The sequence below is a fragment of the Schistocerca cancellata genome, chromosome 2 (genome assembly GCF_023864275.1).
Source record: "Schistocerca cancellata isolate TAMUIC-IGC-003103 chromosome 2, iqSchCanc2.1, whole genome shotgun sequence".
Lineage (NCBI taxonomy): Eukaryota > Metazoa > Arthropoda > Insecta > Orthoptera > Acrididae > Schistocerca > Schistocerca cancellata.
Genome location: NC_064627.1, coordinates 841,582,539 through 841,608,263, shown reverse-complemented (window position 1 = coordinate 841,608,263; position 25,725 = coordinate 841,582,539). Strand labels below are relative to the sequence as shown.

General features: G+C 37.7%; 1 protein-coding gene across 1 annotated transcript in view; it reads left to right on the top strand.

The window, feature by feature from the left end:
• LOC126162758 (sodium-independent sulfate anion transporter-like) overlaps positions 1 to 25,725 on the top strand; it is a 183,335-nt gene that overhangs the window by 119,718 nt on the left and 37,892 nt on the right. The window contains exons 4-8 of the mRNA XM_049919446.1: positions 19,685 to 19,905; positions 19,989 to 20,163; positions 20,548 to 20,712; positions 21,723 to 21,884; positions 25,289 to 25,429. Coding sequence (XP_049775403.1) covers positions 19,685 to 19,905; positions 19,989 to 20,163; positions 20,548 to 20,712; positions 21,723 to 21,884; positions 25,289 to 25,429 — 864 coding nt within the window. The remainder of the gene's footprint in view (positions 1 to 19,684; positions 19,906 to 19,988; positions 20,164 to 20,547; positions 20,713 to 21,722; positions 21,885 to 25,288; positions 25,430 to 25,725) is intronic.

Here is a 25,725-nt window from a genome sequence, read left to right as displayed (position 1 = left end):
CCAGTGAGTCTTGCTGGGTCTCATATGTACTGTCTACAAAAGATAAATATTCCATTTCACATCATGGTTACTAGAACTACAAAATGGCTTTGCTCATCCCCATATCGACTGGGTTTGGTATGGCAGTTTGTTAAATCTGATTATATGCTGTGAATGAATGAGTGTAAAACAACTGTGCAGACTACCTAGCAAATATAATTTATTTTTTGACTGTCCCTGATAGATATTCATTATAACTGAAAATCTTGATGCAGTAAGGTGAACTATACAAAATAGATATATTTATAATGTCAGCCAATTGATAGCTTTGAGTAATCCAGCACAGTGGTGCAGTGATAACACAATGGACTCATATTAAGAAGGATGGTGGTTGAAATTCTCATCTGGCCATCCAGATTTAGTTTTTCCATGATTTCCTTGAATGAGTTAATGTTAACATTTACATTTGAATCTTACTTTAATATCATGTACAATAATTTTAGCTTCATTTATAACCACATTATTATATTTATCAAGTTTTAATGACAATGCACCACCAATTACCCATACCTAAAATGACAAAAAAAGGCACCATAGGTGCTGCATTATTGTGTCTTTCACTCCCACATGAGAATCTCGTTTTAGTTGAATTAGTAAAAGACAGAACCCATTTAACCATGACAGAACCCATTTAACCATGAAAATAAATCTTGGAACAGCAGTAATATTACTATGGTAGGTTTTATCATTCCTCAGCACACCGTACAAGCAGGTAATTCATTAGTTCATGATAGCTGGAAGTCCTCATGATAAAAGAAGAATTATCTCTATCTCTGGATAGAGGTGAATGTTGTAAAACTTTTCTTTCTGTACATCAGTGATGAAGGAGAGTAGACTGGGCTACTCTTAGCATTGTTATCATCTGTTCAGCAACCTTGAGGCATTAATTACCACTTTCAAGTTCCATTTGCCTCTATGCAACCTGTACTATTAACTCCAGTGAGTCTTGCTGGGTCTCATATGTACTGTCTACAAAAGATAAATATTCCATTTCACATCATGGTTACTAGAACTACAAAATGGCTTTGCTCATCCCCATATCGACTGGGTTTGGTATGGCAGTTTGTTAAATCTGATTATATGCTGTGAATGAATGAGTGTAAAACAACTGTGCAGACTACCTAGCAAATATAATTTATTTTTTGACTGTCCCTGATAGATATTCATTATAACTGAAAATCTTGATGCAGTAAGGTGAACTATACAAAATAGATATATTTATAATGTCAGCCAATTGATAGCTTTGAGTAATCCAGCACAGTGGTGCAGTGATAACACAATGGACTCATATTAAGAAGGATGGTGGTTGAAATTCTCATCTGGCCATCCAGATTTAGTTTTTCCATGATTTCCTTGAATGAGTTAATGTTAACGCTGGGGCCATTGATTTGAAAGGCTATGGCTGAATTCCTTTCCCACCCAGACTGAGTTTGTTTATGTCACTAATGACCTCTTTGTTAACAAGACATAAATCTTAGTGTTCTTGTTTTTCCTTCTTTTTGAGAGGAAAAATATAAACAACATGATGTGCCAGTAGTTTCATAGGTGTCCCAACATAATAAAGGTAGTACAAAAGCTAACTGCAATGGAAAATAATAAGATACAGGTGAGATTATGTAAATAAAATAACTGGACAAGAGCATGTAGGACTCATGCTCTGGGGGTTCCACACAAACTTAATTATGTATATAGATAACTCATCTATCAGTTTTGATGAGCGAGTTTGTATCAAAATATGTGACATAAATGGCTTTATCTTTTGACTTCATTGACTCAGAAAATTAAATCTTTTACATCATCAAGGAACTGTCAATCTTAGCAAATGACATAAATTTCAACTTGATAGATCTACTGACTCCTGAGAAAAAAGGAACTTAACAGAAAGCCTTAACTTTTGCTTTCAGTGACTTAGAAGCTTAAATTTTTGACACTGATGTGGGGTTGTAGACCTCAGTATTTGACATAAATTTCAAATGGAAACCTTAACCTGTTCCTGAGGAAAAGGGATCCTAACAGTGAGACAGACAGACAGTGAAAGACTGACAGATAGGTAACAAAGTGGTGCTATAAGTGTTTCATTTTTACTTACTGAAGTACAGAACCCTAAAAAGTGAACCATTTGCACAGAAAAATTTTGAAAATATGAACTAATGACCTACAAATCCAGAAATTCTGGAATAAATGCTCTATAGTCAAATAATTACAATAAGTAGAACTATAAGCAACTAATAACTAATGCATTTCAGTCAAGATTAATTTTCATACTAAATATAAGGTTTTATGTGTATCTTGGTAGCTAAGTGGGTAATTGCCAGATTTAAAATCCAAAGATCCAGAGTTCCATCCAAAGTCAACCCCTAGGACTTTTTATAACACTCAAGTCATGTTCTGTCTCTGGTAATGGTTGGTAAATATGAAAAATGTCAAGTTGCACTGTAATTCAAAGTCCAAGTTAAAATGTGATAACAGGATGATTTAAGTTGGTTAAAAAGTACAATAGGACCATGCCAAATAAAAGCACTGCAGTGTTAAAACCATATAAGGACATCTTTATTAGAACAGCCTCATCACATCTTATCAATAACATTTCTGAACCCCAAGGCTGCAGTTAAATAGAACTCTCCAGTATATCATTTCCCCTAATGATGTTAGACAGGTGCAGATTCAAGGAGAAGGTGTGTCATGAGGGCCATGACAACCCACATCCAACAAAAAATTCAAAAATTCACAGCTCACTTTCAGAGAATAAAATAGCATGAAAACAAAGAATCTTGAAAATGGCAAGGAATTCTTGAACTTACAAGCTATATTTAACACAAAAGAATTCTCAGTTTCCTGCAGGGGGCTGAATCATGTTGACGGGCTTGTAGCCTAACTGCCTACAGAGAATGCTCCAGTCAAGTAAAGAGACACATTCATCCCCTTATTTGCACGCTTATGTATGCACAGCCAGCTCTGGAACATTTTCCCACCAAAGTAAAATATCATTTGAGTCCCCCCTCCCCTATTTTTTCACAGCAGTGATGTACTACTTGGCAGCCCCTCTTCCCTCCCTCATACATCCATAAGTTGCCATTGCTCAAGCTCTTAGTAAGACCTTCAAAACTAAACAGAAATCTATTAAGTGTGGAAATGGGTTGTTCTCACCACTGATTATGATATGCTGTGTACAAGTTTTTCACCAGGGGCATCCTGGCACCCCTCTCAGCTTGGAATCCTAAACAGTCCTTAAACTGGCCTTGCCTATAGCTATAGTTTGCAGACCAGTGTTCACAGTAATATTGATTAGCGAAAGACTGATAATTGTGGGTGCACAACTAGATTTTATATTGTGTAAATTACTATGTTATCAAAGCTATGAATGGTATTTCTATTGAATATCTTAATTTAATTGCATGACAGATGTATTTTTCCAGTTTTTGGATGTAACTTGTATGCTTTCCAGGAGTCTCAGACACACAGTAACAAACTGTGACCTACCCACCCCCTCCAAACCAAACCCAGGATCTGTGTCTAGGTTTAGTACCATAGCATTGTATAATGGAATGTTTCTGGAATTTGGAAGGTATGGAAAGGACATAGTTAAAAAAGTGTGTGGGAAATGCAGGAATGCAGGTTTGAGTTCCAGCCACATGCACAGCTTGAAACCATAACCATCTGTCACTATAATTATATATGTATCACAGTGTATACTCTCATAGTTCATAGCCATAAAACTTGTTCAAATCAGAAAATATTTAAATGAAAGTGCTCATAAATCTGTTACATGGATAACAGATAATTGTCTACTGCAATACACTTCAAGGTTATAGAAAAAACTCATGGACAGCCAAGAATGTCCATGTATTTGGATGCATTCAAAAGCAGTACTACTGCGTGTATGTTAATAAAGTATGTTAGGTTTCTAAGGTCATTGGTTTTCTTTCTTAGTAACTAACTAGTTATGTAAGGATGACTTTGTTGTATTGCTGGAGGATCAAATGATATATATATAAATGAGTTGTTCAAGGCTAGCACAGAACTGAGAAAATGCCTCAATAATTTATCTCACATGAATTTACTCATTGTAAATATCCCGCATCATCACAATTTACTGAGGTGGTCGTGTGTAAACAGAGAAATTCATGCGGCAAACAAGAGTTTCAGTGAAATATGTACTCACTTCGTAAATGCAGATGTTATTGACATAAACAGTTTGGAGCGAAATGGTTCAAACCAAAAAGAAATGAAGCACAAACTTTGCAAGCTCCAAAAATATTGGAAGGCAAACAAGCTGCTGTACGTGTGTCTTCCAGAACAAGTAAAGCTCCGGAGAGAAACAGTGATTTTTTATGGCTGGCACCAGGAAAATCACTTCAGCACCATCCAAGTCCAGTGCCATCAACAATGTAACTATGGATGTAAGCACACAATATCAGAGTGACAAAGAAATGTACAAGCCAAGTGAGCAACCTGATCGCCTGCTACAGAAGAATCCAGACCTACCATACCCTTTTGTGAGGATGGCTCATTATTAAATATTAGGTCTTTAAAAAATAAAATTGATGATCTTAGTAGTAACTATACAATGCATTTTAATATAAATAGTTTAAGTGCTGAATACTCATGTGACAGAAGCTCTAAGTTAGATGAGCTACAAGTTTTTTTTTTATCTGAATTTCTAAATGTCAAAGTAATTTGTTTAAATGAACACTGGCTTAGTAGTGACATCATACAAATCTAAAATAAAATTGAAAACTTCAAGATAGCTACCAGCTTTTGTAGGATAAATAAGTCACGAGGAGGTTCATGCATACTCATTCATTCTGATTTAGATTACCATGCAAGATGTGACTTCAGTTGTTTTAATGAAGAGGGTTGCTGTGTTGAGTTAAAGGACTTAAATGTTGTTATAATATCAATTTATAGAAATCCAGGGAAGGTGACAACTGAGCATTTCCTACGTAAATTTCAGGGTTTGTTAGAATACCTCAGTAAAGAAAAGAGGAAAAAAAATTGTAGTTGCTGCTGATTTCAACACCAATGTGTTGAATGAAACGTGAGGTATCAAAATTTACAGACTTAATCAAAAAATATGGCTTCAAATTAAATTTTTCTGAATCTACAAGAGAAAATGCTCAGTCAGCTACATGCGTTGACAATATTTTAATGAATTACGTATTTGAAGATGGATATAAATTTTGCTTAGATCTAGGAATTTCTGATCATTCATCATTATTCATTGAGCTACCCAGAGCAGGTAGAGAAGTCCTATGTAAAAAAGCTTATGTAAAAAGGATCTTCAACCAAGAAACTTTGACTATTCCATGATAAGCTGAAGGAGACAGAATTTCACATTGATAAAAATATTTCAGGCACAGCAAATTTTGAAGCATTTCTAAGGGGTTTTCTAAGTGTTTTCAATGAACTGTTTCCACAAAGAACTTATTTTAATAAAATGACAAAATTAAAATGGATCACTAAAGGTATAAAAATCTCCAGTGCTAAGAAAAGGCAGCTACATAAGGAACTAAGACATAGTAAAAAAATTGAATTTATTGAATATATTTAACAATACAAAAGTACATTTAAGAAAGTTGTCAAAGCAGCAAAGCAAATGACAAATAATAAATTAATCTTAAAACATGAGAATAAATCAAAGGCAGTGTGGTCAGTTGTAAAACACGGATTAGGTATCAATGCCTCTAGACATGGAATTAGCACAATTAAGCTTGAAGATGAAATCATTGTAAATCTGCCTCAGATTTCAGAATGCTTCAATGAGTTCTTCATTAATGTAGTGAAACCAGAGGTTAATGTTGCAGATTATGAGAACAATGTATGTCCCTTTGGACTAAATCATAATTCTGAATGCCTCACAAAATTGAAAACAATTTTAATAATAGATGTAGAAAAAATATATTAAAACTAAAAAACAAAAATTCTGCAGGTTGGGAGGAAATACCGGCAAAACTCCTTAAATCTGTGTGTAAAATAATAGGATACCCACTATCTAAGATAATAAACCAATTGTTTGAACAAGGAAGCTTCCCAGAGGTGCTGAAGTATGCAGATGTAAAGCCGTTGCTCAAAAAATGGGTCAAGAGAGGATATGGGGAATTATCGTACCATCTCCCTTCTTCCTATCCTATCAAAAATCTTTGAAAATGCTGCTGCTATGCAGATCCGAAATTTTATGGAGAAATATGATATTGTATATATGGTTCTCGGGCGAGACGTCGGATGTCACAGTGAAAACTCCACAATTTTTCGTCAGCGCAACTGGCCGACATCTTCAGGTGTGACAAACACACTGCTAAGGCAGGACCAGAGCCCCCTATTTATGCCAGTCTTAGGCAGGAAGTGCGCATGCGTTGAGGCACCAAATTTGATGGCCAAACTTGTTGCACCGAAGAAGAGAGATGCACTGAACACCAACGCTACACTCGTCGGAGCAACCAGAGAAGTCTGCAGTGGCCGAGCATTGTCTCAGTACAGGCCATTCTATGAATTATCAAGATACAAAAATTCTTGCATCTAAGAGTTCGTACTGGGACAGTGTTATTAAGGAAGCAGTCGAAATACATAGCTTGACAAATCTTGTAAACAGTGACACAGGCTTTCAGCTTAGTAACAGCTTGGGATCCAGCACTGGCCGTATTGAAGTTGCTTTGAGCAGAGAGGAGTACTATTGGTCATAAGACGGATGACAATTCACCAGCAACATAAATATTCTGTTGACAATGGGAGGATAATCAAGACGCCTACGTGGACGCGCATTTTTGCCTGCGGCATCCGACAGAGGTCGCTGGGGCGGCCGATGGCAGCACATCTGCGCATGCGCCGCAGTCTTTGGTTCTTCATTCTGTAGGTGGCGTTGCTGTCCTTCCAGCTATCGGCTGATATAGTCACTATTGGCCATTGAATTTGGTGCCTCCACGCATGCGCACTTCCTGCCTAAGACTGGCATAAATAGGGGGCCCTGGTTCTGACTTAGCAGTGTGTTCGTCACACCTGAAGGTGTCGGCCAGTTGCACTGACGAAATATTGCGGAGTTTTCACTATGACATCCGACGTCTCGCCCAAGAACCATATATTCAACATGTCCGTCGGGAAAGCCTCAAGCAACACAAATATGATATTATTACGGAAAACCAATTTGGTTTCCAGCGTGGCAAAAGTACTATTGATGCAATTAACAAGTTTATCAACAAGATCAGCACATCATTAGACAACCATAATAAAGTTGCAGGAATCTTTTGTGATCACACAGTAGCCTTTGACTCTGTGAATCATGCACTGCTCATCTATAAGCTTGACAAGTATGGGATCAAGGGTAATGTTCTAAATTGGCTTACTTCATACTTATCAAATAGGAAACAAAGAGTGATTGTCTCATCAAATGCAGCAAATGACTGTTCAAAATGGAAAACAGTAGCCCAAGGTGTCCCTCAAGGCTCAATCCTAGGACCTATTTTGTTTTTGTTCTATGTTAATGAGTTACTGAACAATATAAATGCTACATTGGTTTTATTTGCAGATGACACATCTGTATTAATCAAATACCAGAAGCCAGGAAACATCCCTCTCTACATAATAAACACAATGAACAAACTAGAAACATGGTTTCAACTGAATGGATTAAGACTGAACATCCCCAAAACCCACATGGTCCAATTCAGAACAAAACAGTCAAAGCCCCAAGAAATTAAAACAACTCATAAAAATCAGGATATAGAAGAATTGGATTCTGTGAAGTTTTTAGGGTTAAACCTAGATAAAAATTTAAATTGGAATAAACATGTTGACTACCTGTTAAACAAATTATGTAGCTTTGCATTTGCTGTGCAAATATTAGCTGGTGCAACAGACATGAACACAAGGAAAATTGCATACTACAGCTACTTTCAATCAGTTGGAAAGTATGGTATTATTTTTTGGGGAAATTCAAGTAATATATTGCACATACTAAAGTTACAGAAAAGAATAATAAGGAACATGTGTACTGCCCATCCAATGACATCACGTTGCCCACTATTTGAAAAACAACAGTTATTAACAGCTCCCTCCTTATACATCTATGATATTATCATCTTTCTACACAGCAATTTAGAGTTATTCGAGAAAAACTGTTTCAATCACGTGTATAACATGAGAAACAAAGACAATTTTATGCCTCCCACTCATCGCTTAAATCTATATTCGCAGTCTCCTCAGTATATGGCAATGAAAATTTATAACAAGCTAAAAGGAAAGAATGTTCTGAGTATGAACCTAGAGACACTGAAAATAAAGCTATATGATATACTTGTCAAATGCTGCTACTACACTGTTGAGGAGTTCATGAAGGATGAATTGAACAGTTGAGCAGGATAAGTTTACATATAGTCTTGTGTGTAAATGTAGCTGTCCTTCACAAAAGAGAGGAAAGAAAAATAAAATTTTATATTAATGTTAAAATTCTTTGTACCAATTAGGCCTGAGTTGTGTTATCCATTTTTTGACATGTCTCCTGTACACTAATCGTATGATGAGAAATTGTATGTTATGAGACAAATAAAACACTATTCACTGTTCACTAAGATGTTACATACATTGTTATCTTGCTGCCAGTATCACACCAGTCAGGCAACAGTCATATAATCTATGTTGATCCTCAATGCACTAGTTGACACTCTGCAGTAATACCTGCTCAGCACAATTAGAAAAGACATACACACATTAAAAAAAAAGTTTTGGAACACCCCATTTCCCAGAACTCCTGAAGATAGACATTGACTGTGAATGTTGTATCACAGACACAGTCCCTTTAACTGTTCAGAGATGTCACTAAACCTGCCCAAAGATGTAAACAACTGTGCAAGAGCAGTGCCTATTAAATGGCGGGGTATCAACAGGCGATCAGTTCCAGTCATTCCACCAGGAAGATGGTACACTGCTCGTGTTGTCTGTAGTTGAACCATGCCCAGATGGTCAATACCACAGTTTGATTGTGTCTGCATTGTTACTTTGAGCCACGAAGGGCTCTCAACAAGGGGAGTGTCAGGCATCTTGGAGTGAACCAAAGCAATGTTGTTCGGACATGGAGGAAATACAGAGAGACAGGAACTGTCGATGACATGTCTCGCTCAGCTGCCGAAGGGCTACTACTGCAGTGGATGACCACTACCTAAGGATTATGGCTCAGAGGAACCCTGACAGCAATGCCACCATGTCAAGTAATGCTTTTCATGCAGCCACAGGACATCGTATTATGACTCAAACTGAGTGCAATAGGCTGCATGATGTGCAAGTTCACTCCCAGATGGGCCCAACAACATGCCAGTAGACCACTCAGGATTGGCATCACATTCTCTTCACCGATGAGTGTCACAAATGCCTTCAACCAGAAAATCTTCAGAGACATGTGTGGAGGCAACCCATTCTGGCTGAACGACTTAGACACACTGTCCAGCGAGTGCAGCAAGGTGGAGTTTCCCTGCTGTTTTGGGATGGCATTATGTGGGACCAACATATGCCCCAGGTGGACACGGAAGGCACTGTAACAGCTGTACAATACATGAATGCCATCCTCTGACTGATGGTGCAACCACATTGGCAGCATATTGGTGAGGCTTTCATCTTCATGGGCAATAATTCATGCCCCCATCATGTACATCTTGTGAGTGACTTCTTTCAGGATAACAACATTACTTGACTAGAGTGGCTAGCATGTTCTCCAGACTTGAACTCTATCGAATATGCCTGGGATAGACTGAAAAGGGCCGTTAACAGTAAACGTGACCCACCAACCACTCTGAGGGATCTACGCCGAATTGCCATTGAGGAGTGGGACAGTCTGGATCAACAGTGCCCTGATGAACTTAAGGATAGTATGCCATGATGAATACAGGCATGCATCAATGCGAAAGGACATGCTGTTGGGTATTAGAGGTACCGGTGTGCACAGCAATCTGGACCACCACATCTGAAGTTCTTGCTGAATGGTGGTACAACATGTAATGTGTGGTTTTCATTAGCAATAAAAAGGACAGAAATGATTTTTATGTTGATCTCTATTCCAATTTTCTGTACAGGTTCCAGAACTCTCGGAACCAAGGTGATGCAAAACATTTTTTGATGTGTGTATATTTATTGTCAAGTTTTAAAATGGGTGTTACAATACACTGAATATTAGAGAATAAGGCAGAAGAGACACAAAGCTAAAATTCCACATGACATATGGAGTGCCAATAATTTTATTTATATATTTATTTGCACGTCTAGTTCCATAGGACCAAACTGAGCAGCAGATCTCCAAGATCATGGAATGTGTCAGTACATGAAATTACAACATAAAAGTAATAACAGATAAAGTGAAATGCTTATGAACCCAAAAAAAGTGAAGCCGTAAGTTTAAGTAAATGCAATCAACAATGTAACATAAGAATCATCTTAATTTTTGAAGGAACTCCTCAACAGAATAGGAGGGACCCACGAGGAAACTCTTCAGTTTTGATTTGAAAGCACATTGATTACTGCTAAGATTTTTGAATTCTTGTGGAAGCTTACTGAAAATGAATGCAGTAGTATACTGCACACCTTTCTGCACAAGAGTTAAGGATGTGTGATCCAAATTCAGATTGGATTTCTGCCTTAACTGAGTGAAAGCCACTAATTTTTGGCAATAAGCTGACATTGTTAACAAGAAATGACAGTAAAGAATGTACACATTGAGAGGGCAATATCAAAATACACAGACTAGTCAACAGGGGTCGACAAGAGGTTCACGAACTTGTACCACTTATTGCCCGAACTGCCCATTTCTGAGCCAAAAGTATCCTTTTAGAATGGGAAGAGTTAGCCCAAAATGTAATACCACATGACATAAGTGAATGAAAATAAGCAAAGTAGACTAATTTTCCTGTCAAACGATCACTTACTTCAGATACTGTTCGAATAGTAATACTGGCAGCATTAAGTCTTTGAACAAGATCCTGAATGTGGGGTTTCCACGAGAGCTTACTGTCTATCTGAACATCTAGAAATTTGAACTGTTCAGTTTCATTAATCATATTCCCATTGTGTGAAATTAAAATGTCAGGTTTTGTTGAATTGTGTGTTATAAACTGTAAAAACTGAGTCTTACTGTGATTACGGGTGGCAGGGACAAAGAATCCAGTGAAATTTTTTTAAGTGCTTTATCTGAAAACTACCTTGAGCAGTTAAACAGAGAACCGACTCGTGGCGATAACATATTAGACCTTCTGGTGACAAACAGACCCGAACTATTTGAAAAAGTTAACGCAGAACAGGGAATCAGCGATCATAAAGCGGTTACGGCATCGATGATTTCAGCCGTAAATAGGAATATTAAAAAGGGTAGGAAGATTTTTCTGTTTAGAAAAAGTGACAAAAAGCAGATTTCAGAGTACCTGTTGGCTCAACACAAAAGTTTTGTCTCAAGTACTGATAGTGTTGAGGATCAGTGGACAAAGTTCAAAACCATCGTACAATATGCGTTAGATGAGTATGTGCCAAGCAAGATCGTAAGAGATGGAAAAGAGCCACCGTGGTTCAACAACCGAGTTAGAAAACTGCTGCGGAAGCAAAGGGAACTTCACAGCAAACATAAACATAGCCAAAGCCTTGCAGACAAACAAAAATTACGCGAAGCGAAATGTAGTGTGAAGAGAGCTATGCGAGAGGCGTTCAATGAATTCGAAAGTAAAATTCTATGTACTGACTTGGCAGAAAATCCTAAGAAATTTTGGTCTTATGTCAAAGCGGTAGGTGGATCAAAACAAAATGTCCAGACACTCTGTGACCAAAATGGTACTGAAACAGAGGATGACAGACTAAAGGCCGAGATACTAAATGTCTTTTTCCAAAGATGTTTCACAGAGGAAGATTGCACTGTAGTTCCTTCTCTAGATTGTCGCACAGATGACAAAATGGTAGATATCGAAATAGACGACAGAGGGATAGAGAAACAATTAAAATCGCTCAAAAGAGGAAAGGCCTCTGGACCTGATGGGATACCAGTTCAATTTTACACAGAGTACGTGAAGGAACTTGCCCCCCTTCTTGCAGCGGTGTACCGTAGGTCTCTAGAAGAGCGTAGCGTTCCAAAGGATTGGAAAAGGGCACAGGTCATCCCCGTTTTCAAGAAGGGACGTCGAACAGATGTGCAGAACTATAGACCTATATCTCTAACGTCGATCAGTTGTAGAATTTTGGAACACGTATTGTGTTCGAGTATAATGACTTTTCTGGAGACTAGAAATCTACTCTGTAGGAATCAGCATGGGTTTCGAAAAAGACGGTCATGTGAAATCCAGCTCGCGCTATTCGTCCACGAGACTCAGAGGGCCATAGACACGGGTTCACAGGTAGATGCCGTGTTTCTTGACTTCCGCAAGGCGTTCGATACAGTTCCCCACAGTCGTTTATTGAACAAAGTAAGAGCATATGGACTATCAGACCAATTGTGTGATTGGATTGAGGAGTTCCTAGATAACAGGACGCAGCATGTTATTCTCAATGGAGAGAAGTCTTCCGAAGTAAGAGTAATTTCAGGTGTGCTGCAGGGGAGTGTCATAGGACCGTTGCTATTCGCAATATACATAAATGACCTGGTGGATGACATCGGAAGTTCACTGAGGCTTTTTGCAGATGATGCTGTGGTGTATCAAGAGGTTGTAACAATGGAAAATTGTACTGAAATGCAGGAGGATCTGCAGCGAATTGACGCATGGTGCAGGGAATGGCAACTGAATCTCAATGTAGACAAGTGTAATGTGCTGCGAATACACAGAAAGATAGATCCTTTATCATTTAGCTACAAAATAGCAGGTCAGCAACTGGAAGCAGTTAATACCATAAATTATCTGGGAGTACGCATTAGGAGTGATTTAAAATGGAATGATTATATAATGTTGATTGTCGGTAAAGCAGATGCCAGACTGAGATTCATTGGAAGAATCCTAAGGAAATGCAATCCGAAAACAAAGGAAGTAGGTTATAGTACGCTTGTTCGCCCACTGCTTGAATACTGCTCAGCAGTGTGGGATCCGTACCAGATAGGGTTGATACAAGACATAGAGAAGATCCAACGGAGAGCAGCGCGCTTCGTTACAGGATCATTTAGTAATCGCGAAAGCGTTACGGAGATGATAGATAAACTCCAGTGGAAGACTCTGCAGGAGAGACGCTCAGTAGCTCGGTACGGGCTTTTGTCAAAGTTTCGAGAACATACCTTCACTGAAGAGTCAAGCAGTATATTGCTCGCTCCTACGTATATCTCGCGAAGAGACCATGAGGATAAAATCAGAGAGATTAGAGCCCACACAGAGGCATACCGACAATCTTTCTTTTCACGAACAATACGAGACTGGAATAGAAGGGAGAACCGATAGAGGTACTGAAGGTACCCTCCGCCACACACCGTCAGGTGGCTTGCGGAGTATGGATGTAGATGTAGATGTAGATGTAGATTTAGATTTAGTGTTAGTTCATTTTCTACAAGCCAAGAGCGCATGTCATGAACTACACTATTTGAAACAGAGCCAATGTCACACATAACATCATTTACTACCAAGCTAGTACCATCAGCAGAAATATTTTAGAGTTACCCTTAATACTAGAGGTCATATCATTTATACAAATAAGGAACAGAAGTGGCCCCAACACTGATCCCTGGGGCAGCCCGCATTTGACTGTACACCACTCAGACCTTACATCACAGCCATTTCTCAACACTGTGAATAATGACCTTTGTGTCTGTTGTTAAAGTAAGAGGTGATCCGATTGTGAGTTACTACCTATAGTCCAACTTCTGGAACAATATTTTTTGATCAACACAATCAAATGCCTTAGTTAAATCAAAAAATATGTCTAGCATATGAAGCCTTTTGTTTTACCTCACAGAGAAAATAGAATATAGCATTTTCAGATGTTAAATTTGCCACATTATATTGGGCTTCAATCAGTTATCTGCTATTCAGATGACACAACATTAATTGCTACAGTTTGAGATACACTATGTGATCAAAAGTATCCGGACACTCACAAAAACATACGTTTTTCATATAGGTGCATTGTGCTGCCACCTACTGCCAGATACTCCATATCAGTCACCTCAGAATTCATTAGACATCATGAGAGAGCAGATAGGGTGCTTTGCAGAACTCATGGACTTCAAACATGGTCAGGTGATTGGGTGTCACTTCTGTCATAAGTCCGTACGTGAGATTTCCACACTCCTAAGCATTCCTAGGTCCACTGTTTCTGATATGATAGTTAAGAGGAAATGTGAAGGGACACATACAGCACAAAAGCAGACAGGCTAACCTTGTCTGTTGAGTGACAGCCAGTTCAAGAGGGTTGTAATGTGCAATAGGCAGACATCTATCCAGACTATTACACAGGAATTCCAAACTGCATCAGGATCCACTGCAAGTACTATGACAGGTGAGCAGTGAGAAAACCTGGATTTTATGGTTGAGTGCCTGCTCATAAGCTACACATCACGCCGGTAAATGCCAAACGACACCTCACTTGGTGTAAGAAGCATAAATATTGGACGATTGACCAGTGGAAAAATGTTGTGTAGAGTGATGAATCACAGTACATAATGTGGGAATCTGATGGCAGGGTGTGGGTATGGCAAATTCCCTGTGAATGTCATCTGCCAGCTTGTGTAGTGCCAACAGTAAAACTCGGAGTCAGTGGTGTGTTGTGATTATGGTTTTCATGGAGGGGTCTTGCACCCCTTGTTGTTTTGCACAGCACTATCACAGCACAGGCCTAAATTGATGTTTTAATCACCTTCTTGCTTCCCACTATTGAAAGCAATTTGGGGATGGCGATTGCATTCTTCAACACGATCGAGCACTGATTCATAACACACAGCATGTGGCGGAATGGTTACACATTAATAACATCCATGTAATGGACTGGCCTGCACAGTATCTTGATCTGAATGCTATAGAACACCATTGCGATATTTTGGAACACCGACTTTGTACCAGGCCTCATCAACTGACATCGATAACTATCCATGGTGCAGCACTCCGTAAAGAATGGGCTGCCATTCCCCAAGAAACCTTCCACCACCTGATTGAACATATGCCTGCAAGAGTGAAAGCTGTCCTCAAAGCTAAGGGTGAGCCAACACTGTTATGAATTCCTGCATTACCGATGTAGGGCGCCAGAAACTTTTAAGTTGTTTTCAGCCAGGTGTCCAGATAATTTTGATCATATAGTGAAGTTTAAGGCTATGTCAGAAATCTCAGGACACACTCCTTAACATTAAACTGGTTCACATCTAATAAACTACTGTGAAATCCAGAGAAAATTCAATACCTGCTGCTGGGACTAACTAAAGGCATAGAAGCAAAATCTGTAAAACTTCTTGAAATACATACGGGAATTATCTGATCTAGTGACAGATGAATATCTTAGGATAGCTTACTTTAAACATTAGGATATGGGCTGTTGTTACGGGGTACTCACATCACATTAGCGATGTATTATTGATTCAAGAAAAGGTGCTAAGAGTAATGTGTAAGGTTGGTCCAGAGGAACACTGCCACCCGTTATTCACTAAGACCAAATAATGACAGTGATAAATCTTTATATCCATTTATAATTGATATCTGCAAGAAACAACATAGCAAAGTTTGGCACCAGAGACAACATACAGTGCCATACACCAGAAATATGATGAATATTGACATTCCTAGACATAAGCTGACAAAAACAGGCAAAATTGCCTCATTCTGCAATAAATAAAGTAGAGCAGAGTAGAGTTTTATTGGTCCTGGTAATCTTATAGTACACAAATAGTACATTCTGATGTAGGACAAGTCAATGTATAACAAAATATAATATTAAATTTGCATTAATTTCATTATTTCTACTTTAAATGATCACTGAGTTACAATATACAGAGCAAATATTGTACAAAAATAAAGAATAGATTTTTTTAAGAAGAAAGAGCATGTACTGTATTGTCAGATTAATATTTGTATTACAGCAACATTTATGTGGTAAATTGTTAAAAGGTAAATCGTTCAATAATTTTAAAAGTTGTATAAAGGGTTAATAAACAATCCAGTCTACAGTTTAAGAGAATTCTTGGATACTGGTAGTGTAAAAATTGAGTTTTAGGATTAGGATTACAATTCTATACAATAGTTTAATATAGAATAAATTATTTGTACATGCAATGTGAAAAGTAGTCTAATTAACAGAGTGATTGCTTATTGTATAGCTGTGTTAAGCCCATTCCACTACATGTAATCAGTGGATAATAAAGAATCTGAATCTGGATCATAAATTATAAACTGGAGTGCGTACTTCAATTTGCAAAATACTAAAAGACTGTGAAGCAGTATATGTACATAAGAAATATGTTAGTCAAATTCCATACAAATTCAATGAAAAGTAAAAAATTAAAGAATTCATCAGATTTCCAAGCTTCTTTTAAAATTCAGGGAGCTATGGGCCTGCTCTGCAAATGAGTACTGTCAGACATTGAAAAAAAAAAAAAAATAAAGCAAAAAGTAATTATTGAATGATACTTGTTGAAGAATGTAAATAATTTTGGATGAATGGATATCACTTTCCAAAAAGCAGAACTGCTGAATACTCTATAAGCACACACAAAAGAAAAAAAATTGCTATCTTTCATACTTATCCTCTGATGAGCTAACAATTTTCCTTTCTTTTGTGTGTGCCAATCAGCAACTCAACACTTCTGCTTTTTGATGAGTGACCTCTTTTAGTTTAAAAGCATTTAAAAGTATTTAAATTCTACAGAGAGAAAAGTCAGTCATACTGCTATTAAATCTCAAGTGTAAACTTATGAGGCCTTCACTGGCATGGGAATCAATTACTGCATAAATATACACTTCTCAAATGAATCATTATAAAGCTTCTTTTTCCATTTAATATGGCACACAATTGGAATCAAGAACAGCTTTTGATACAGACACTACCAAAATTCTAACAGCTTCAATACTACAGAAAAGGAGAGAATGGTCTTTGTGTTTTGGAATCCTGCTTAAATAACAACAGCAAGAGTGTGAAGACAATTTAAAAAATCACATTTTCAGCAGTTGCAAAGGCTGTGCCTAAGGTCTCAGTTCTTTGTCCATATATGTTCAATGACCATATAAATAATATACCTTTAATCCTTCCTTGTGAAGCAATGGGCTACTGTACACCAATAACACAACATTGGTTACTCAAAATTCTTATCAAAATGAGCTACAAGAGATTGTACTAGCGGTGAAGGCTGCATGAGTTTGCATAGTTTCAGACAAAATTCCTAAAGTTAAAAAAAAATAAAACTGTAGATATCATAATTAATTTCCATATTACCAAACAATACAGTAAATCTTTTATGAATACTACACTGATCAAATACTTAACTCAGATTTTCACAATGACTAGGCTCTCAAGTGTATTCCACCTACTGCATTATCTGAGAGGCTACTTCTGTAAAACATAGCCTATGTATGCTTATTAAGCCTTCTTCCATTCCTATCTGATTAAAGGTACTCTATTAGAAGGTAATTTTACTATCTTTAAATGGAAGAAAAGCCCTATCAGATGCAGCTCTGGAAATGCCCAATGAAAATAATGTATATGGTATTTGAAAGAGCTTAATATTATGACTGTCCTGAGTTTATATATTTAAATTAGCAAGAGCATATAAAGTAAAGGCTCAGTAAGTACTGTACACCTTACAGAATATTAGTACAGCACCATAACACGAGAAATGGACATTTGATTAATATGTCCATTTACAAAGCTGGTAAAGTTCACTTACAAACATATTGCCTCTACTCTCTGTAATAAACTCCCCAAAAGTGTTGAATTGGGGCCTATGCATAGATTCAAGAGCATGGCAGTGAAATGGGTACAACATAAAGGATATTGTACAATACAAGAATTTCATGAAAAGGGTAGACTGCTGTTCACCACATGGAGGATATGCTGAATCAAAAACAGGCACAACAAAAAGACTGCTATACATATATGCTCTCAGTCAAAAAGAGTCCACACACACACACACATACACACACACACACACACACACACACACACACACACACACACACACACACACACACACACACAGTCTTTTTGTTGTGACTGTTGGCAACACAATGTCTCCTCTATGTGGTGAGTAGTAACCTATCCCTTTCATAATACTGTTGTTATTCCATCCTGAACTTTCCATTATTTGGTTTCAAGAGTTTCAGGTAATTTCATACATGACCTGGAATTTTAGTACCAAATTGTACTCAATGATAGACAGAAATGGCATACAGTATCATTTAATGTGATGTATCCATTTTAAAGTCATGTAATATAAATGGCAGATACAGTATATGTAAAATAATAAATTATTATATTATACATCATCATTTAATCTAAAAAATACAATGATGCAAACAGAATGGAATAACTGTCTTAAGTTTTTATACTAGGGTTGCTTAGCAAAGGGACTGTTTAAGCAATTAATATAATTTCTACATGTTAATATACATTATAAGGTGACACTGATTACATGTAAACATGTTTAAACATCAGTAAGCCCTATGGTTCCCCTTCTCACTGACGTATAAAATATATATGCCAAAGAGTGTCATATTAGCAAAATCAGTTTATTATTATTGAATCATGCCAACTTTTGGAAATTCAGTCAATTACATCACAAGGTATTTTAAACTCCTCCATACATGAATTATTCAGTATATATGGTGACCCAAAACACCATTAACATTTCAAAATCCAATACTTCACGTGAAAATGTTGGTAGTGAGGTAAAAATTGACACACATGAGTGAAATGACATGGGATTTTATTGAAACTGCAAAAAATTGCACAAAATGACCAACAGATGGTTTTTCATCTGATACAAAATTGATAATTAGCATAACTATTGATTTTTAGCAAAAACAGTGGTCTTTATAACAAATGCTCAACAAGTCAGCTGTCATTCATCAACAATAACTATAGTTGAGCGACAATGTGGTGAATAGCACTGTAGACGCACCACATATCAGTAGGTGTGGTGAGAAGTTGCCATTGTATGTTGTCTTTTAGCATCTCTGAAGAGGTGAGATGATCATGGTAGACTTGCGACCACAGGGGTAGCCTCACAAGCAATAATCACCTGGATTGCCGACAGGGGACCTGGGAGGCCAATCATGATGGAAGTGGTGGATCAGCATGTGATCCTCACCAAACAAAATGTGCAAGTGATATTTCACATATGGAGTGCTATCCTGCATAAAATTTGTGTTTATCAGACAGGCTAGGGATGGTGAAATTCTGTAACTTAATGGCATACCTCACACCCTGTGGTGTCACTAACATGCTGCTGCCAAGTGGCATCTGCTGGTCAGTTTTTACACTTGTTTTTTTGTTTCAATAAAACACCATGTCATTTCAGGCATCTGTGTCAATTTTTACCTCTGTGCCTACATTATTCCATGAATTAGTTTATTTTCAAATGTTAATGAACTTTTGGGTCACCATTTGTGTGTGTGTGTGTGTGTGTGTGTGTGTGTGTGTGTGATTTTAAGACTTCAATAAGTTAAGTATTAAAATTATATTGTAGCTGTAATGTGAGCACTAACATTTAAACTTCCAACTATCTCATCAACAGGTTTTCTTGTGGATTTTATCTCAATGCCAGTGACAACAGCATTTACATCAGCAGCTGCTATTACTATTGCATTTTCCCAGCTGAAAGGTCTGTTGGGAATTGGAGGCACTTCTAACGATTTTCTTGAATCATGGTCAAACCTAGTGGAAAGAATTACATATGTTCAACTGTGGGATGTTGTTCTAGGAGTCTGTACCATTATAGGACTGTTATTTTTACAGGTATAAACTTGAATATACTGTGTTCACTCACCGTGTAACTTAAAAGCATAAATAAACTTACCATCTTTTTTTTACGATTTTAGAAACTGAATGATATTGACAAAGGAAGAGATCTTTCTGGGAGTTCTAAAGCAAGGAAAGCACTCAGCAAAGTATTTTGGTTTCTGGCCCTGAGTCGAAATGCCATTGCCTGTATTGTCGGGACTCTTTTGGCATATCTCATGTACACAGATGGCAATGCTCCTTTTTCTTTAACAGGTTTGTTTTACTTTATTTGAACTCTCTCTCTCTCTCTCTCTCTCTCTCTCTCTCTCTCTCTCTCTCACACACACACACACACACACACACACACACACACACACACACACACACACAAATAAAATAGGAAAATACTAACATTTGAAATATATATGAACATCTAAATGCGTCTTCTGCTAAGTAAGGCAACTGAATGTTTCTTTCAAAAAATTATAGTGTATATCAGCAAAATTGAAAATGAATCACATGAATTTTGCATAAATAGGAAGCAGTCATAAATCTCATACATGTACCATACTTCAAGTCTTTCTTTATTTTACATGTAACTAGTGAAACTCATCCAGTGTATTACATGAGGTAACTGTGAAATTAATTCAATTTTAGGTGAAATACAAAGTGGACTCCCACCATTCTCTCCACCACCATTCAGTACAACATATCAAAATGAAACATATAGCTTCCCAGAAATGGTATCTGCTCTTGGCACAAATATCATCACATTGCCTCTGATTGCTATACTGGAAAGTGTGGCAATTGCTAAAGCATTTGGTAAGTTAATTTCTATGTGATATTGTATTTAAATTAATTTATGTCTGAGTGATATTATATTTAAATTATTTAACTATGCTGTTACAGATGAAAAGTAATTTCAGCTTTCATCACTGTAGTTCTACCTTGGATTTTCCCCACTCTTTGTCTTTTGATCTTACTCTCTTTCCCCTACTGTTCCATGGTGCACAATTAGTTAATTAAAAACTGCATGCTTCATTTTCTGTCACATTTATTAACATCATCAAATTGCAAATTTTGTTGAAACAAAAAATGAGGTCACAAATACCTAATAGGACAAACCATCAAGGATAAGCTTTAATCACACTCTTGATCAGTTTAAAATGTGCATATTAAAATTATAGAGCAATTACATTTCTCTGACATATTTGATTTTATAGTTTCTAAAATTTCTATAAGGAAAGAGCTCTCAATAAAAAAAAAAACTACAGTGCACATACATTCACTATGTAACATCAGGCAGAGCCCCAACAAAACACCACAAAATCTGGAACCAGTTTATCTGAAAAATTGAGGGTATCTTATGAGGTAAGAAAAGACTGAAGGGCAGAAACAAATGGAAAATGAAAACAATAGACATTACAAGTTGTAACAGTTATGAGATATGTTAACAACAAACTGAATGAAAAATCATAAATGATATGTTACCATGCAAAAAATTCAGGGATGATAAAAACAATAATGAGAAAACATCTAAGCAAAGACAAAATTAATGAAGTTGGCAAGTGAAAGTGGTACCTCCAACCCTCAGTTACTTTTTCTCCAGAGGACAAAATCGCTGGATCTGAAAGTTAGTATATACGTATCTTTCTGTTTGTACCTGTGCTTTTTTGTTTGGTATCTAGATTTATTTTCCATCTATTTTTTAATTAAATGTAATTCTATGTAAGTACACTTAAAATTGTATTTTACCTTGGAATTTAATAATATTTCATTTTGAAGTCTTGTAACAGGGGGTTTATATTTATTTTTCTTGCTCATTGTTGTAGCTGGTGGGAAACCTATTGATGCTACACAAGAAATGCTTGCCCTGGGAGTATGCAACATTGCTGGCTCATTATTTTATGGAATGCCAATCACTGGATCTTTCACAAGAACAGCTGTTAACCATTCATCTGGCGTGAAAACAACAATGGGTGGCCTCTTTACGGGTATGACCAATTACTCAAATCATATAGCACTTCATATACTTATTGTTGCAGTAATTTGTAGTTAATAAGATTGAAATACAACTGAATAGTCACATTGTCCTAACCATTTAATCATGTAAGCACAATTTTAATTAATACTTTAAAAATTATATTTGTAGTGCTACACTATATGGTCAATATGTGGGTTGTATAATAATATGCCCTCCATGAACCATGGATCTTGCCATTGGTGGGAAGGCTTGTATGTCTCAGCGATACAGATAGCTGCATTGTAGGTGCAACCACAACAGAGGGGATCTGCTGAAAGGCCAGACAAATGTGTGGTTTCTGAAGAGGGGTATCAGCTTTTTCAGTAATTGCAGAGGTAACAGTCTGGATGACTGTTTGAACTGGTCTTGCAGCATCAACCAAAACAGCATTGCTGTGCTGGTACTGTGAATGGTTGAAAGCAAGGGGGAACTACAGCCATAATTTTTCCTGGGGGCATACAGCTTTACTGTATGGTTAAATGATGATGGCAGCCTATTGGGTAAAACATTCTGAAGGTAAAATGGTCTACCATTTCAATCTCCAGGTGGGAATTACTCAGGAGGACATGACTACTAGGAGAAACAAAACTGGCGTTCTGTGGATTGGAGCATGGAATGTCAGATCCCTTAATTGGGCAGGTAGGTTAGAAAATTTAAAAAGGGAAATGGATAGGTTAGTGTTAGATATGGTGGGAATTAATGAAGTTTGGTGGCAGGAGGAATAATACTTCTGGTCCAGTGAATACAGGGCTATAAATACAAAATCAAATGTGGGTAATTCAGGACTAAGTTTAACAATGAATAAAAAAAGCAGGAACACAGATAAGCTACTAAAAACAGCATGGTGAATGCATTAGTGTAACCAAGATAGACATGGAGTCCTTGCCTACCACAGTAGACCAAGTTCATATGCCAACTATCTCTGCAGATGATGTAGAGACTGAAGAAATGTATGATGTGACAAAGAAATTATTCAGATAGATAAGGGAGACAAAAATTTAATAGTCAGGTGGGATTAGAGTTTGATAGTAGGAAAAGGAAGAGAAGGAAAAGTAGTAGGTGAATATGGACCAGCAATAAGGAATGAAAGAGGAAGCTGCCTGGTAGAATTTTGCACAGAGTATATAACTTAATCCCCCATGAACCATGGACCTTGCCACTGGTGGGGAGGCTTGCGTGCCTCAGCGATACAGATAGCCGTACCGTAGGTACAACCACAATGGAGGAATAACTGTTGAGAGGCCAGACAAACGTGTGGTTCCTGAAGAGGGGCAGCAGCCTTTTCAGTAGTTGCAGGGGCAACAGTCTGGATGATTGACTGATCTGGCCTTGTAACGATAACCAAAACGACCTTGCTGTGCTGGTACTGTGAGTGGCTGAAAGCAAGGGGAAACTGCAGCCATAATTTTTCCCGAGGGCATGCAGTTTTACTGTATGGTTAAATGATGATGGCGTCCTCTTGGGTAAAATATTCCGAAGGTAAAATAGTCCCCCTTTTCGATCTCCGGGTGGAGACTACTCAAGAGGACATCATTATCAGGAGAAAGAAAACTGGCATACTACGGATAGGAGTGTGGAATGTCAGATCCCTTAATCAAGCAGGTAGGTTAGAAAATTTAAAAAGGGAAATGGTTAAGTTAAAGTTAGATATCGTGGGAATTAGTGAAGTTCGATGACAGGAGGAACAAGACTTCTGGTCAGGTGAATACAGGGTTATAAATACAAAATCAAATAGAGGAAATGCTGGAGCAGGTTTAATAGTGAATAAAACTATAGAAGTGTGGGTGAGCTAATACAAACAGCATAGTGAATGCATTATTGTGGCCAAGATAGACACAAAGCCCATGCCTACCACAGTAGTAAAAGTTTATATGACAACTAGCTGTGCAAATGATGAAGAGATTGATGAAATGTATGATGACATTAAAGAAAGTATTCAGATAGTGAAGGGAGATGAAAATTTAATAGTCATGGGTGGCTGGAATTCAATAGTAGGAAAAGGAAGAGAAGGAAACGTAGTAGATGAATATGGATTGGGAGTAAGAAATGAAAGAGGAAGCCGCCCACTATCCTTCCTACCCCTCCTAGGGTGTCATTCCTCCATCCACCGAACCTACACAATGTACTCGTCCATCCCTCCACAACCCCTGCTCCCAATCCCTTACCTCATGGCTCATACCCTTGTAATAGACCTAGATGTAAGACCTGTACCATACATCCTCCTACCACCACCTACTCCAGTCCAGTCACTAACATCACCTATCCCATCAAAGGCAGGGCTACTTGTGAAACCAGTCATGTGATTTACAAGTTAAGATGCAACCACTGTGCTGCATTCTATACGTAGGCATGAAAACCAACAAGCTGTCTGTCTGCATGAATGACCACTGACAAACTGTGGCCAAGAAACAAGTGGACGACCCTGTTGCTGAACACACTGCTGAACATGATATCCCTTATCTCAATGACTGCTTCACAACCTGTGCCATATGGATCCTTCCCACCAAAACCAGCTTTTCTGAATTGTGCAGGTGGCAACTTTCCCTGCAATACATCCTATGTTCCCATAACCATCCTGGCCTCAACCTTCATTAGTCACTGTCCTAACCCATCCAGCCCCCTCCCTGTTCCCATTCCAGCACTACACAGCCGTCATTTCACTGCCACACCCAGTCTTTTAATTTCTTCATATTTATTTCCTTTCTACTATTCCTCCCCCCCCTCTCCCCACCTTCTCTCCTGCCCTCCGTCTAAACTGCAGCACTTCACTGTCTGCCACCCCCACCATACTATCCCTCCACCTCCCTGCCCCAACCTCCTCCTTACCCCCACCCAGTTGCCACTCTCATCATGCACTGGTGCTGCTGCTCACAGTGTGGTTTCAGTTGTCTGAGGCTGCAGACATGTGTGCAACTTATGTTTGTGTGAGTGTGTGTGTATGTGTGTCTATTGCTGACAAAGGCCTTAATGGCTGAAAGCTATAATTGTGTGAATCTTTTTGTTGTGCCTATCTAATATTGTTACATTCTGGATTTTCCATTGTTTAATATAAAGAAAAGGATAGTTGCTACTCACCGTATAGCAGAGATGCTGAGTCACAGAAAGAGAGAGAGAGAGAGAGAGAGAGAGAGTGTGTGTGTGTGTGTGTGTGTGTGTGTGTGTGTGTGTGTGTTTGTATATTGTTTATTTTTGACAAAGGCCTTGTTGGCCAAAAGCTAACTTCCTGGCGGTCTTTTTGTTGTGCCTTTCTGCAATTCAGCTCATCCACTATGTGGTGAGTAGCAACTATCCTTTTTATTATACTGTTATATTCATAACAAATATTTATTTGGCTCAAACTATTCAAGTAATTACTTATGGGACTGTTCATTACAGGTGCACTGGTGCTGTTGGCTCTAGCATTTCTGACCTCAACATTCTTCTTTCTTCCAAAAGCGACATTGTCAGCCATTATTTTGGCAGCTATGTTCTTCATGGTTGATGTGTCTGTCATCCCGTTGCTGTGGAGAACTAGAAGTAAGTCATCTGCAATTTTTAAACACTTTTAAACATGGTTTGGTAACCTGAAAATTAAATAAGTATTTCATGAAAGATGTGAATCATTTTTCCCTTCATTGGTTGATTATGCAGTTATTACTACTCCTTGTCACTAAACTGAACAATTACAAATTTTCTAATGACGTTTTTCTATTTAGTTAACATCATTTCTGACCACTCCATCTGAATGTCTGCCGTAAATTACATGTTTTATGTTTATAGGAGAACAGAACTTAATTTAACATTTAGTCTACACATTTAATTAGGATGTTCCA